At 36.5% G+C, this 15618-nt stretch overlaps 1 protein-coding gene across 1 annotated transcript; it reads right to left on the bottom strand.

Moving 5' to 3' along the window:
* Positions 1 to 10783: 10783 nt before the first annotated feature.
* On the bottom strand, positions 10784 to 13627 carry LOC125489264. Its single transcript, XM_048624569.1, has 2 exons — positions 12565 to 13627; positions 10784 to 11038 (listed from the first exon to the last, which is right to left on the bottom strand). The coding sequence occupies exon 1, from the start codon at positions 13606 to 13608 to the stop codon at positions 12661 to 12663; it is 948 nt and encodes a 315-aa protein (XP_048480526.1). The 5' UTR covers positions 13609 to 13627; the 3' UTR covers positions 10784 to 11038; positions 12565 to 12660.
* Between the last annotated feature and the right edge of the window lie 1991 nt (positions 13628 to 15618).

Genomic DNA, 15618 nt, shown 5'->3' with positions numbered 1-15618 from the left:
CTCGGTCATTGTGTTAATGTTCTCGAAAGGTTACGAATATCGGCCTTGGCAATGACTACTACAGTGTCGCGATCACAGGATTCGAAACTATGGAAAAAGAACAGTGTCGTCAACTGTCGCTGTCAAAATGTAAGGCAAATTTGCAACAAATTTGTTAGTTCCAAAAGTGACATTTGTTCGTTCCATAGGTACATTTGTGTAGTTTCGAAAATAGTATCGAATCCTATGATCGCAGCTCAGTGCAGTGTAGGAGTAATTCTACTTAGCTTGGCTTTTATTGTATGAAAACACTAATGTTATAACAAGAGCTATAGTCTTCATGACTTGTATGAAGAACCTAGACGGTCAGCTACTAATCAGACTGTATAATCCTCTCAACACAGTGATCAACGGTTTTAGATGAGCGATTAATCTAAGCCTACCATAGATCAACGCTGACTCGGGTGGTAACCAACTGACAAACCATAATCCATAATATGTAGTTAGTCACCGATCTAAGTAATTATTTAAATAATTAATTTTGTTTGACCTAATTGTGATATTAGAAGAAAAGTTTTTACCAAAATGTTCAGCTCAGTCACTCACTTTCTGCACATCCTGTTAATTTATCACAACTTAATCTTCAACAGAATAACACCATCTATTCTATACACCTCGTATTCTCTGGTAAGCGATAACAGTAAAAGCCTCAAAATAGTACCAACATACTGTAGAGCGCTTTTATCCGCTTTAGTTCTACCGCATGCCGGCAGGTGGCGTTGACCTGAAAATATGTGCGCTGCTAAAATACCTACATTCTGATTTTCAGTCCATGATGAAAACTAAAAGGTATTTTGAGTCTTTTTTTATCTTTGCTTTAATGTCGCTCCAGTTCCAAAACAGTTCCATACTGAAACAGTTTCATACTGAAACATTTCCTATAGGATAGGAACAGAGGAAATATTAGATTACCTACCTAAAAAAAAATGTTAGATCACTGTATGAAACTTTAAATTTTCCGTTATAACCAGGTTAGCAGTGATAACGCTCGCTGGACAGCCTAACGTGACAGACAAATAAGTCGCAATCAGTCAAAATCGATTTACTCCGCTTTTGGTAGTATTTTAACTGGTTCTACTAAAATAGACTATTGAATGCATGCACTTTATGTGACTAACTACTGGAAACGATTTCAATGGAAACACGAATTGAAAACCTTATTATCTATCATTCATTGATTTGGGCAGCTCTTTCATCGTATAAAATTTATGACTAGGTAGGTACTATAAAAATTTTCACTTACTGGACAGTAATTAATCAATGTACTAATTTTTATAAAAACTTGTTTTAAATTAAAATTTGTTTGGTGAGATCATAGAACAACGCGGACTCGGGTGTACCCTCGGGAAGCGTCATAGCGAATTTTCTTGATACAAAAAAGTCTGCCAATTTTTGCGGGGGGAAATTTTACCGTTTACCATGATTATGTCTCATGGGACATATCATTATGAGTTTTAAATCCCAGCAATAAGGGTTACGTGAAGTGACATTTAATAATGAACACAGTGTCTTCATTTTTCTTGCCAATGGATGTAACAATTATCGATAAGTGTTATCGATGAATTCGAGAACATGGGTTAGAAATACTAATTTCAAATTAATTAGGTATAATTAAATGTAATTAGGAATGATTAATAAACGAAGTCACCCGCTTTTCGCTGTACATTTATACTCACGTGATAGGTCGCGAGCCGTATCGCCGTTTTTGAATGAGTACAGTGCACTGAAGTTGTCGAGTAAGTGGGCAACCCGACGGTCAGATGCTCTCAAGCCGCCCCTTCGGGCGGCCTCTGACTAGGCTTAACGACTGCTGCCGAAGCAGCAACCGGGACCCACGGCTTAACGTCCCGTCCGAAGCACGGAAGCGTCCAGAAAAGAACCATTTGAAATCGGTAACTCATGCTGTACCTACCAATGGCTGACCGTGTCAGTTGTTGCTTAACCTCAGTGATCAGTTACGATTACTGAAGCCAATTCGACTACGGACGCTTCCCAACTATGACTTTTTTGTCGATTAATACATATCTACATACCGGTACATCACTATTGCATTTTTTTGACATTGGTTGCTAGGAAACAGCTAATAACAATAAACCATGACCAAATCTGTGATCAAATCCGGAATCCCGATAATCTATGAATTGAAGCTGTCATTTTAGTATGTAAAAAAATCATTTTCTATGAAACGAACGCTTTGCCAACTAGATTGAGTCTAGTGAAAATTGAGACTGCAACTAGTTTTTATAAATCGGTGGGCCTTTCTGGCCTACCACCCCGCCAGAGGGGAACGTCTGCCTATTTCGTCTCCAGACCATTCATACTCAATGGGTGAGATAGTTTTAAAACACATGTAATAAAGGATAGTTTACCTAAATATGTCCGATATTATAAAAATCCGTTGAGTAGTTTTACGTGTAATAGTACTAAACATTAATTTTGCATTTGTAATATTATATAACTGTTTTTACAACACCCTGTACTACAATGCAAGTCTCGGAATAAGGTGCATTATCCCGGCTCGGCTCCTCCTATCACAAGCAGAACTACACGGCACGGAATTAAACTTTGGAAAATTGCAATAAGACTTGGCTCGTAAATTTATTTCAAACTTAGCTACAATCCCGCGATTGCTACATTATGCTTTTGTGGCTACCGACGTAGAATACAAGATTATTGTAGAGTAATAACTCGACATGTCACGGACCGAGAATGAAAGAAAAACCGAGAACCTGAAGATATCGAGTGACGTATCAACAGACGGTGAAGTTTTATGAAATATGATATACCCTGTTTAGTTATATTTTTATAATAAAAGTATTTCCATCCTTCTCAGCTGGTAGTTAGCGAAGTGAGTAATCATCTTGCCACGGCGATAAAACTAATATAAACCAAGTATAATATATGTCACAAACCAACACGGATAGAAGAAAGAGTCTGTCTCGGCCTTCTCAGTCTGTGGTGTTTCGGTCTGTGTCCAAATTATTATGAAATATGGAGATATAGGTATACTTACTTTCGATGCACCCTGGGCAGGCAGTGAAACTAATTCGACCGGCTGAATAAATCCTCTCAAAACGGTTAATAACACCAGTCTACTATCCTATCCTATTACTAACGTTAGTCTAATTAATCAAGCCTTCAGATGCATCAATTGCTTATTATTTGGAATAACTTTATTTAGTTATTTAACTTCAGTTGTAATTAACTCACAGTGTTACAGATATCAATAATTTACGGTTTTATTATATATTTACAATATTAAAACCACCAAATCAAATGTGGTTTAGTGAAAATAATTTAGTATACATATTTAATTATGTTTGTTTTGTATAATTTATCAACCGCAATCAAAAGCTAATAAATGTAGCCAAATCAATCAGCTTATTAGTTTTAAAAAGATAACACGTTAGGTAATATAGGAAAGATCAAGTTAATAGAGACCCGCATTAAAAATAAAAATGTTTTTGAAAATCATGATTGTTATCAGTAAAAATCGTGTACAACCATATACATAGTAAATTCAGTCTTCAACCTTCCTCATCCAACGAATATTTTAGGTGTTAAACTGCGTTGTCCTCTTGAAATAGGTTTATAATAGCTATAGAAAGCTAGAGCCACGCTAGGCCACTGGATTAAGTCGTCAGGCTAGCCGACAGCTATCATGAATCGCTGACATATGGCATCGAGCTTTGCTATCTCGGTGCCACAGACTACTTACCTCATACGCTCGGGTAGCTACATTTAACGGGACTGAATATGCTGGGTGTTAAATAAACTTATAACAACCCCCATTTTCCGTCAGGGGTCAAGTATATTTATATTTAGTTATAGTAAGCCGAAAGAGAGTCATTCAAAACACCTTATGTTCTACGACTTTTGGATATAATAATAAAAAACTTTATTTACTTCTATGAGTTCTCTTAGTGAATCCTTAAAAGTTGTAAATAAAAATGAATGTTGAAAGAACACTTACCACTTTTTCAATATACATAATATAATGTTGTGTACTTACATAACATTGTAATATAACACATTGTGTATGGATCTGTTGGTATTTGAAACTATGTACAACTGGTATTCTATACATTTTTCAGCCCTGTTTAATTTCATAATTACAAAGTGGCATGGGTTGAATACTTGCTGAAACTCGTGTAAGCCGGTAGGGTTCAACACAAATACGCTTTTAACTCAATTAGCTGTTTTACTTATGTTCTTAATGAGTGATAACTTCGGTTAGATTCTAACTTCACCCGCGGAGGCTGTGCAACTCAATTACCCGGAGTTGATGGAGGTAAACAATTTTGGGTCGATCTGTATTTACCGTTTACATTAAACAGAAAAAAGTTTTTGTTTGTTTTGAAAACGCTGGCTTTAAATACGTGTAACCTGAGTAGATTATTACCAGTTTTTTTACGAAAAGTAACATGTTGCGGAGCTGTGTCTCTACTAGTATACTTATGTATACATTGTAGATATACGTATTGTAATAGTGATATGTATCCGTCATAATTATTTATTATAACCTTTTATAAATAATAGGATCGAAAATTTTTGCTTTTTTTAATAAAAACCTGACCTGGTTTACTGTATACCCGCTTAGGTTTACTTACCTATATTTTATTGCTAGATATATTTGGTAACATGCGATTTAAATAAATGAAATGAAATGGGATAGCTATTAGATAATGATAACAAATAACAATACCTACCTGTTCGTAGCTAGCTGATAGCTTCTGCCATCTTCAAATTACGCTACGCTGTTGATTTAATTAGTATTTTTAACCGACTTCAAAAAAAGGAGGAGGTTCTCAATTCGTCGGGATCGTTTTTTAATTATATAACAAAACCGCGGTCCTCTGAGAATTGTTCCAAACATTTTTTTCTATAGCTAAAAAAATACCGACGGTTTATTTAGATAAAAATATAGTAAAACGTGGACAGGCATTTGTTACACCTGTGTCGGCCCTCCTACCTTGACTTAACCCTTGCGGTTTCCTACTAAGCATTTACGAAATAAGATCAACGTGGCATTTTCCCTACAGGTCACCTCCATTATATTATAAATTATATATAGATACGAGTATTATTGGTCTCTATTTATTTTTCTCAGTACTGTATGCAGTATTGATATCGAGGTATGGAGGAGGTATATTATGAAAAAAAAATTACCTATGCAGGTACATCACCTACCTACGTCAACTATGTCCAAGGCTGCAGCAATAGGTCCTCGTGCTTCCTCATCTAACCTCTACCATCTCGTGGGGCGCCCCACGCAACGTACGCTGTATTATAAGTTATTATAAGTGACGCAAGTATCAACTCTCACAAACTGGCGGCCTTTATTATTTTATGTCTGCCATTACTTTCATGCGGGTTACCGAGGAAACTCGGTGTCAGCACAATGTTAGTATGTAGCAAGTACATACCCTCATCAATGTTTTGCTCGATACAGCAAATATCCGGGGGCTATACAGATCAAATTTTATCTCTCCGGTATAGGAAGAAGTCATTATTTCCTTTTCTCAATTTCTGCCTGATTTTTCAAGCGTAGGCCAAAGTTCCACAGCAATTTCACGGTGGCCTGCTCGAAAAAATTCATTGGTCTCGCGCAATACGACAAAATGTCGCGAAGGAATTATAATTGTCTTTTTAACAAGAATATCGATGAATCGAACCTTTTCATTTATGAAAACAGTTGCTCTGCAGGGAATGTTCAAGTTTTTTTACATTGTCAAAATGTACAAGAAGTCGTCTCTTTACAGATTTTTTACAAGTTGCAGATTTTGTAGGTCATTCATTAATTCATACTTAAATATAAAGCAACGCTAATTATGTAGTAACACCGTAAAGTACGTAAATGAACACTCATCACCGAATTTAAAACGTTAAAATGGCCAAAGTCTACGCTTATCCAGCCCGCCACCGGCCGGCGGCCTCCTACGCTGTTAAATAGTTTGGTCCGGTACCTAGCGCTTTACAAACTAAACACAAACTTCATTATAAAAGCTTTAGATAACGAATTCAGAGTTAGAAATAGCAAAACGGCTTTTGCTATTTTGAGGATTTCTATGTAAGTGGATAATTTAATGCGTAACGTATTCTGGTTACTGTTCTGATAACAAAAGTAGAATGGTTAAATTCGTGATATAATTAATTGGAAAAGAGCTTTTAAACTTTAACTTTGATTTTTGTTTTCTAAACTATGCATATTATCAGACTCAATCCTTTCTGAAACTTAGTATAGCAACTTGAACAAAGGTCTACAACTCTACAGTCAATTTTAAAAATCATGAAGACGGGAATGGATTCTAACTAATTTTATATAAACCAGTGTTTAATCGATGTTCAATAGAGATTATCAATCGATTTTTACATGAACTTAACTATTTAACTTTGCGAAAATACCTGATATATTTTTTTGCAAAATTGAACTTCTTTATTTCTACATGGACTGTGCCATAGTACCTTCTTGAAAAAAACCAGTACAGCTTCACAAAAAGCTACATTTAGTCTGTTGAAGACGCCGCCCCGTACCGCGGAACTCACTCACGCTAATTGTGCCCCAGCTACTCACTACTGCACTCAAGTTAAAGGCGAAAATATTAATTAAAACCTGCAGTTAAAGTCGCTTTGACAAATCAAGAGCCGGCTGTTGAATAAAATCAAATTAAAGCACCGCAGTTGCCTTTGCAAGTGAAGTCAAAGCGACGAATAATTGAGTCATGGCTCACATCGGGAGGAACTCAACATTAACATAAAGAAAGGATATAACACGTATTAGGCTCTTTCATTAACACATGGAACCAAAGGTGCCTTTGTTGAGCGGTGGTGAGGTAGGTTACGTAGCGTTGACATCGCTATTGAACTATTGAAGCGAATTTTACGAAATATCAAACATTGTAGTATAATGTAATAATAGCTCATTGTTTTATGAGAAATATATTTTTGACAGTAGGGTAAAATTTTTCATGAGTCAAATTTGTAAAAATGCCTCATTGTTATTTGTATCATTGGTACCAAATTTTCATTAGTTATTTGAGATCTCTTACGATTTTCCAGATAAACAAGGAAATCATGGCAAATGCTTCGAAAAGAGTAATAATAATAACAAACAGCGAATATCAACAACAATTTTCCATGACTATTACCGGCCTTTACAATCGGAGCGGAAAGGATATGATTCACAAAGCAGTATTGGATAACGATGATTGCGAGTTGCGCCCCGGTGATCCTACTCCGACTTTATGAATGCGATTGAGTATTATACAGTTATTAATTATACAGGATTTTGCAAAATTCTAAACTCTAAAGTATAAGTACTTAATAAGCTTAAAGCGGGTGACTCAGAAAAATTACTTATGTTCTATGATTTCGGAAATCCGTGAAAGTAAACTTCATCTCATAGTAAAAGTTTCTATAGCAAAATGATAAGTAATACTTTTTTCGCGATTTTTGCAGATATCGTCCTAAAAATAAAGTTATAATGACTAATGAGTAATCTCCTTTCAACTTTGGGGCCGTCCATTAATCACGTGAGGCTCAAAGGGGGGGGGGGGGGGGAGGAGGGGGTACGGAAAACCTCACGAAACATCACGAGGGGAGGGGGGTTCGTTAGATATCACGTGTATTAATTTTTTGTCAAAAAACGCTAGATATTTCTGAACCGAAATTTTGAACGGCGCAAAAATTTAAACGATTTCTAATATGATTTTTTTATGTTATATTTTTATAAAATTTTATATTTTTTCTAGTCAAAAATTGCCTTTACATAGACTTCCAAAAAATACATGTGATCCAGGGGGGGAGGTCCCAAACCTCACCAAATATCACCAGGGGGGAGATAAGAAAACGACCTCACGTGATTAATGGATGGCCCCTTTGTAAATGTGTGGCAAAAGTGGTACACTACGCTCAGGCCCAGGCTACTGGCTCAGGGGGTCATTCTGAACAACATTTGTTTGATATCTACGTTGTTGTTTTATCTAATTGTTATAATTGATTTGAAGTTAGTAATTTGCTTCAAAAGGAATATAAGTAAGTACTTTGTTTTGCGATTATACTTAATTATTCCCAACTACCAACCTATGAAAACTATTTTTACATGTTGAATATATACCTCCCTATATTTTTCGTAATTACCAATCCAAGGTCGGAGGCTTGAACCGAGATATCGTTACACCGAAGAAGGGCCCACGTCCCTGACGCCGGACCGTGTGTCCCGGTATAAAACAGCCTAGTAGGTTTCCAGGCACGTGCCTACGGTACGTGTTTCCCGACGTAGCTCGCTTTATCCCATTTCCGTAAAGTGATGCGCAATTAGGAACTTTTCGTTGGAGATACTAAGGCGACTTTGCACTTAACAACTTTGCTTGGAGATACTTTTTTCTTAATTTCAAAGATTCGAGTGAGGTGTTTTCGAGTACGAGCCGAGCTAACCTTGTTATTGGAGTTTGTGCTTACGTACGCGTACCTGTCGTATGTTACATTATATTTATGACTAGCTGTTCCCGCACGCTTCGCTTCGCCTTAAAAAGTTTTCCCGTGGGAATTCCGGGATAAAAAGTAGCCTATGTTCTTTCCCAGGGTCTAGACCGTATGTATAACAAATTTCATTCAAATCCGTTCAGTAGTTTTGGCGTGAAAGAGTAACAGACAGACAGACAGACATACAGACACAACACACAACAGTAGTAGTTAGGATACTACTACTAGGTACTTAACTTACACCATAATATACAGGGTTTCAGTGCAGGGTGTTGAAAAAGTGATAGGTAGGTCTAGGAATCCGGAAGCTCGTTATTTTGAATAACATCGGTAAATACCTACGTGCATGGAAAAATATTAATCACCCATAGTACTACAACTAACGTGACCTTAAAACTTTGTATGGAGTAGGCGGAGTAGCACATAATTTGGTTGTTCAGAATGATCCTCTGAGTCACCCTCTTTAGGCGTACTATAATATTCGTCAACATTATATTATTATATAATAATATAAGTGAGCCACAAGGCGTTATTAAAATAATATTCACATACTTATGAACCCAATCCCTCAGGTGGCGCTAGGTTAGGAACGAGATCCATTAGAAGTGGAGCTGTTTCCCATTAGACGGCCGGCCCGAATTGAAACAATACGAAACCACATAAATCCAGGGGAGCTATTCTCACAGCGCCGGGCGGAATTGTAAGGCGATAGTGAGAATATACCACCTCCACCCCCAGCATTGACGTACTTCATCCTCGATATCACTTTACAAACACTCCCTGAATAGCCTACCAGGTTCGGAGTGCCTTGGTGTATCACCCCTTCGTAATGATAAGCTGTATTTCCCAGTACTGACAGATATCTAGTTCTAGATAACTCCTGCTTCAAGCCAATATCAGCCAATGGCTGGCTGAGCTGATTGTTTCAGAAATGCTATCGCGTCTATTATTTAATTGTTTTGCACTGCTACTTTACAAATAACTTTTCTGGGCAGAATAGTAAGGTACGTATCAATTCTATTTACGCAGAAATAAAACCTATGCTACCAGGTAAGACACATACATACCCATACTCTAGTCGGTTTTCCCAAAAAAGTTGACGAAAGAAAAAAAAGATTTTTATCCGCAATGTAGTGTCGAAGGAGAGTAAGACACGGATACTGAAATATGTATTTTTTTAAAAGTCTTTTTAACGCAGACGCGGGGGTGTGGAGGAATAAGTAAAAAAAAAATATCAGACCGGGTGACAGCTGACGACGCTGGAAGTTCACCATGCCACCCTGGATAGCAGATACTTACAGGCATTGACATATTATATTACTGCGTAAGGACATTTTAGGGCCAACGGTCCCCAGTCGACAATTCTCTGTCAAGGAGAGATAATCTTTATTTTTTGTGAATCTTGTGATAAATATGCCTAGTTGTCTTGTGAAAGGCTGCAAAAACTATGATACAAAGGTGAAAAAGGAACATAGGATATCGTGCCATCCTTAAATTAATAAATAAACACATTTTAAAGTGATCATTATTTTACTACCAAAGTCTACAATGGCCGCATGATGTAACCTTGTACCGACGTCATTTTTGTTAGCTATCCTCCGCGAACATTTTCTTGTTTAGAGCGTGATTTTTCATTAGTTATAGTTATATTAGTTATATTTTACCTGACCTGCACGGAGGATAATGTTTTCACACGTATGTACATAATATGACGTATGAATGTAGTCAATTTTTCTTTGTCACTTGTCGAATATCATCGCAAAGGTATAACCGCATGCAACTCACTCATATTATTATTTAATTTAATTTAATTTAATTTTTTTAATTTTCTTTATTTGGAAACAAACAGCTTTATAATATTTCACTTATAAACTAACATTAAGTTTATACACAAGCCAATAAAGTTTCACAAAGAATTTAAACATTAAAACAAAACATCACTAACTTATAGTAGGTACATTTAACAACATAATTTTACTTATAATCTAAAATTACATATAGTAAGTTCACCTTTGCAAATTTTATACGTAATCAGTTTTTAAGGTAGGTACTCATTATTTTTTTCTTATAACACAATGGTTTTTCATGAAATAGATCAGCTTGCTTATGCAACTTATTATAATTCTCGCAAGCTCGTATAACAAAGCGATTCTTTGTATAATTTCTACTACAGTTCTGTATCACAAAAGCCTTTTGATGACGGGAATTGTATTTACAATATAAATGTGGGACCAGGCGGTGGAAATGAAAACCAAAAGTCTTTCACTGAATCACGTTTATTCCAGTATCACATCCTTTAAAAAACAATTTTATCTTCGAGCACAACAACCTTTTCTAATCCTCCATCTTTTCTCAGTCAAACTTCCTTTCATAGACAATCGATGCTTTCTTCCTTTCTTCACACACTCTGTTCATCCAAATAATAATAAATGATAATGCTCCATTCCTACAACTCGGCCATCCTGCTTACATGCTGCCCTCAGCATGTGCATTTAAAACAACTTAAATGATTAACCTCTTAACTAATAAACATAAACAAATACGGCATTACAACTTAAAACACACACATTCGTCATCATTCGTTCATCATCACTTTTATCTTTCTTTCTCCCAATATCACTTCCTTTCTTTTCTTCTTTCTTGTCTTCTTTCTTTTCATCTTCTTTTCCTTCTTTCCTTTCATCTTTTTTATCTCGAATTTCGCTTCTCTTCTTATCTTTCTTCTCACACGTGTCACTCGCCTTCTTATCCTTCTTAGCCTCGGTATCACTTGATTTATAAACTTTATCATCTTCCTTGTCATTCTTCTTGTCACCAACACCAGGGGACTAGAATATGCTGAGTAACTCTCTTGAATGATACCCTCCCTCCACCATTCTGCTACTTCTTCCTCCACTAACTTCTGTTCCATAGATGATATACGCGTTGGTGCTTCAGGGATATCATCTTTGAGATTAACCTTCATATCGATTGGTTCATCTCTCATTGTCTTCATTTCACCGTCACTTTTTACAATATATACATTGTCTAAAATAAGGTTAACGTCACTTCCGTTATCTATCAACATATTTACAGATTTTTCACAAATATCTATCTTTTCCTCCTTTTCATTCTGTAAACCTTGTTTGTTTACAACTTCTTGATAGTTGCTGTTTGACATTGTCATTTCTTGGCTGTCACTCAGTTCTTCTTCGCATGATTCGTGTCTATGGCTGTCATTTTCTTCTTCTGGGTATCTATGCTTGTATTGCTCGTGCATTTCCTTGCTATTTAATGCATCAGGAAATTCGTTTTGTAAGGCAGCATTTAGTTCTTCAAATGTTTTGTGCGTCTCCTCCGATCTCAGCCACAACTGAGCCGTACCAACGAGCGATTGTCGAGCGACAATGAGTTTCTGCCGGGCACTCCATCCGAATATCTCGGCATTATCTTCAATATCGGCGGCCCACTTCGCCGAAGAATATGTCTTATCTTCTCCACTGAATTTTGTAATTCCGCAGAATTTGTCGTTGGACACCATGCTACCAAGCATTGCGTTTCTTCTTCCGTCGTTTCTTGTTTGCGTCGTCATTTTTAGTCTTCGTCTTCAAATATTTAGTGACTAGCGACCAACTTTGTCACCAATCACTTTTTCCAATTAATTTCGTCGTATTTTCGTCTTCGTCTTTAATGGCCGTCGTCCTGTGTGCTCATCACGCGTCGTTTTTTTCTCATTTCCACGCTCGATCCCGGACGAGCCCCCAAAATTGTGGGACCAGGCGGTGGAAATGAGAACTAAGCTGATTTAATCACTGAATCTCGTTTATTTTAGTTACAACATCTTTTATAAAATAATGTATGTTTGAGCACAACAACCTTTTCTAATCCTCCATCTTTTCTCAGTCAAACTTCCTTTCATAGACAATCGATGCTTTCTTCCTTTCTTCACACACTCTGTTCATCCAAATAATAATAAATGATAATGCTCCATTCCTACAACTCGGCCATCCTGCTTACATGCTGCCCTCAGCATGTGCATTTAAAACAACTTAAATGATTAACCCCTTAACTAATAAACATAAACAAATACGGCATTACACCTTAACTAATAATAATAAACAAATACGGCATTACAACTTAAAACACACACATTCTTCATCATTCGTTCATCACTTTTATCTTTCTTTCTCCGAATATCACTTCCTTTCTTTTCTTCTTTCTTGTCTTCTTTCTTTTCATCTTCTTTTCCTTCTTTCCTTTCATCTTTTTAATCTCGTGTATCGATTCTCTTCTTATTTTTCTTCTCTCGTTTGTCACTCGCCTTCTTCGCCTCGGTACTACTTGATTTCTAAACTTTTTCACCTTCCTTGTCTTTCTCCTTGTCACCGACACCAGAGGATAAGAATAATCTGAGTAACTTTCTTGAATTATACCCTCTCTTAACCATTCTACTTCTTCCTCCACTGAAATCTGTTCCATCGATGATATATGCGTTGGCCAGTGTGCTTCAGGGATATCATCTTTGGGAATAACCTTCATATCGATTGGTTCATCTCTCATTGTCTTCATTTCATCGTCGCTTTTTACAATATATACATCGTCTACAATAAGGTTAACGTCATTTCCGTTATCTATCAACATATTTACAGATTTTTCACAAATATCTATTTTTTCCTCCTTTTCATTCTGTAAACCTTGTTTGTTTACAACTTCTTGATAGCTGCTGTTTGACATTGTCAGTTCTTGGCTGTCACTCAGTTCTTCTTCGCATGATTCGTGTCTATGGCTGTCATTTTCTTCTTCTGGGTATCTATGCTTGTATTGCTCGTGCATTTCCTTGCTATTTAATGCATCAGGAAATTCGTTTTGTAAGGCGGCATTTAGTTCTTCAAATGTTTTGTGCGTCTCCTCTGATCTCAGCCACAACTGAGCCGTACCAACGAGCGATTGTCGAGCGACAATGAGTTTCTGCCGGGCACTCCATCCGAATATCTTGGCATTATCTTCAATATCGGCGGCCCACTTCGCCGAGGAATACGTCTTATCTTCTCCACTGAATTTTGTAATTCCGCAGAATTTGTCGTTGGACACCATGCTACCAAGCATCGCGTTACTTCTTCCGTCGTTTCTTCTTTGTTGCGTCGTCATTTTTCGTCTTCGTCTTTAAATATTTAGTGACTAGCGACCAACTTTGTCACCAATCACTTTTTCCAATTTATTTCGTCGTATTTTCGTCTTCGTCTTTAATGGCCGTCGTCGTCCTGTGTGCTCATCACGCGTCGTTTTTTCTCATTTCCACGCTCGATCCCGGACGAGCCCCCAAAATTGTGGGACCAGGCGGTGGAAATGAGAATCAATTTGATTTAATCACTGAATCTCGTTTATTTTAGGTAAAACATCTTTTAAAATAATTATTTATATTTGAGCACAACGACATTTTGCTAATCCTCCATCCATCTGAGTCAAACTTCCTTCCATAGACAATCGATGCTTTCTTCCTTTCTTCACACACTCTGTTCATCCAAATAATAATAAATGATAATGCTCCATTCCTACATAAATATATTCTACTAAGTAGGTATGGACTATCGACGTAGTGGTTGATAATCTTGTAAAGAAACATCTGGTCTCTCATTTCACGACGGTTTTCGAGTGATAGAAAGCAACTAGTGTCAAAAAATTTAAATTTATATTTTAATCTTTTTATGAATTTATTTTGAATTCTTTCTATGTTGTATATATGATTTAGGTATTGAGGGTTCCATACCGTAGACGCGTATTCAAGAACGGATCTTACAAATGAGTTAAAAAGCAAAATAAGAGTGTTCGGTTGTTTAAAGTCTTTACTTTGTCGGAAAATAAAACCAAGCATCTTATATGCCTTTGCTGTAATTATGTCAAAGTGTTTACGGAACGACAATTCGCTGTCGAGATGAACGCCTAGGTCTCTCACTTCGGTTACCCTTCTTAAACTTTTATGATTAAAATTGTAATCGTATAAAATATGGTTTTTTTTCCTAGTAAAAGATATAACGCAGCACTTATCGATATTAAGAGAAATTTTATTAAGTTCGCAGTAATTTAATAGATTGTTCAGATCTGATTGTAAATTATGACAGTCTTCTATTGACTTAACTTTAATAAATATTTTGGTGTCGTCGGCATATAATAAAGAATCTGAGTTATTTAATATATTTGTTACGTCATTAATAAAAATGTTGAAAAGAAGGGGACCTAAGTGGGAGCCCTGGGGAACGCCAGAAGAGATAGGAATGAACGACGATGTATATCCCTTAATAGAAACCGCTTGCGACCTATTTTTTAAATAAGAAACCAACCATCGCAGAAGGTTACCGTGTATACCGAATAAATCTAGTTTTTTTACTAGCAGATTGTGTGATATTTTATCAAACGCCTTTGAATAATCGGTATAGACGGCATCCACCTGAAATCCTTCGTCCAAAGCATTCAATACACTATCAATATATTCACATAGATTAGATTCAGTGGATTTTCTGTTAATGAAACCATGCTGGGAGTTTATTAAATACGGTCTAACTGAGGGAAACATAACATCATATATAATTTTTTCGAACAGTTTAGGAATAACATTGAGCTTAGATATGCCTCTATAATTGCATACGTTGTGCTTATCACCACCTCCTTTATAAATAGGTGTTACAAGAGACTGCTTCCATTTTACTGGAACTACGCAGGTATCCAAAGACATTCTAAATAAAACAGTAATTGGGGTTGAAAGTTGACGATGGCAGCGTTGCAAAAATAATGGATGAAGACCATCAGGCCCACATCCCTTAGAGGTGTCTAGCATTTTTAAATATTTTTCAACTAGATCAATGCTTATATCCACAGAGCAAAGTATTGTGGTGTTGTTAAGATAATTCTTATTGTCATGAATATTGTCAGCAATTTGGTCCTTTTCGAAAACTGAATGAAAGAATGTGTTAAAAATGTTAGCAATTGATTGGCCGTCTAAACCCATAGAACTTTCACCAAAGTAAATTTAAATTATTATGTACTGTTCGGTGGCGATGACGATGACGGTAAAATATGAACGCGCGTACAAGGTTGCGTCGTCAGGATAAGTAGATCGGC

This window comes from Plutella xylostella, chromosome 12 (assembly GCF_932276165.1).
Source record: "Plutella xylostella chromosome 12, ilPluXylo3.1, whole genome shotgun sequence".
NCBI lineage: Eukaryota > Metazoa > Arthropoda > Insecta > Lepidoptera > Plutellidae > Plutella > Plutella xylostella.
This window is presented reverse-complemented; position numbering and strand designations above follow the sequence as displayed.

Bases quoted from the DNA above. Each gene is read 5' to 3' on its own strand.
- LOC125489264 (XM_048624569.1), bottom strand. From the start codon at position 13,608: ATGCTTGGTAGCATGGTGTCCAACGACAAATTCTGCGGAATTACAAAA.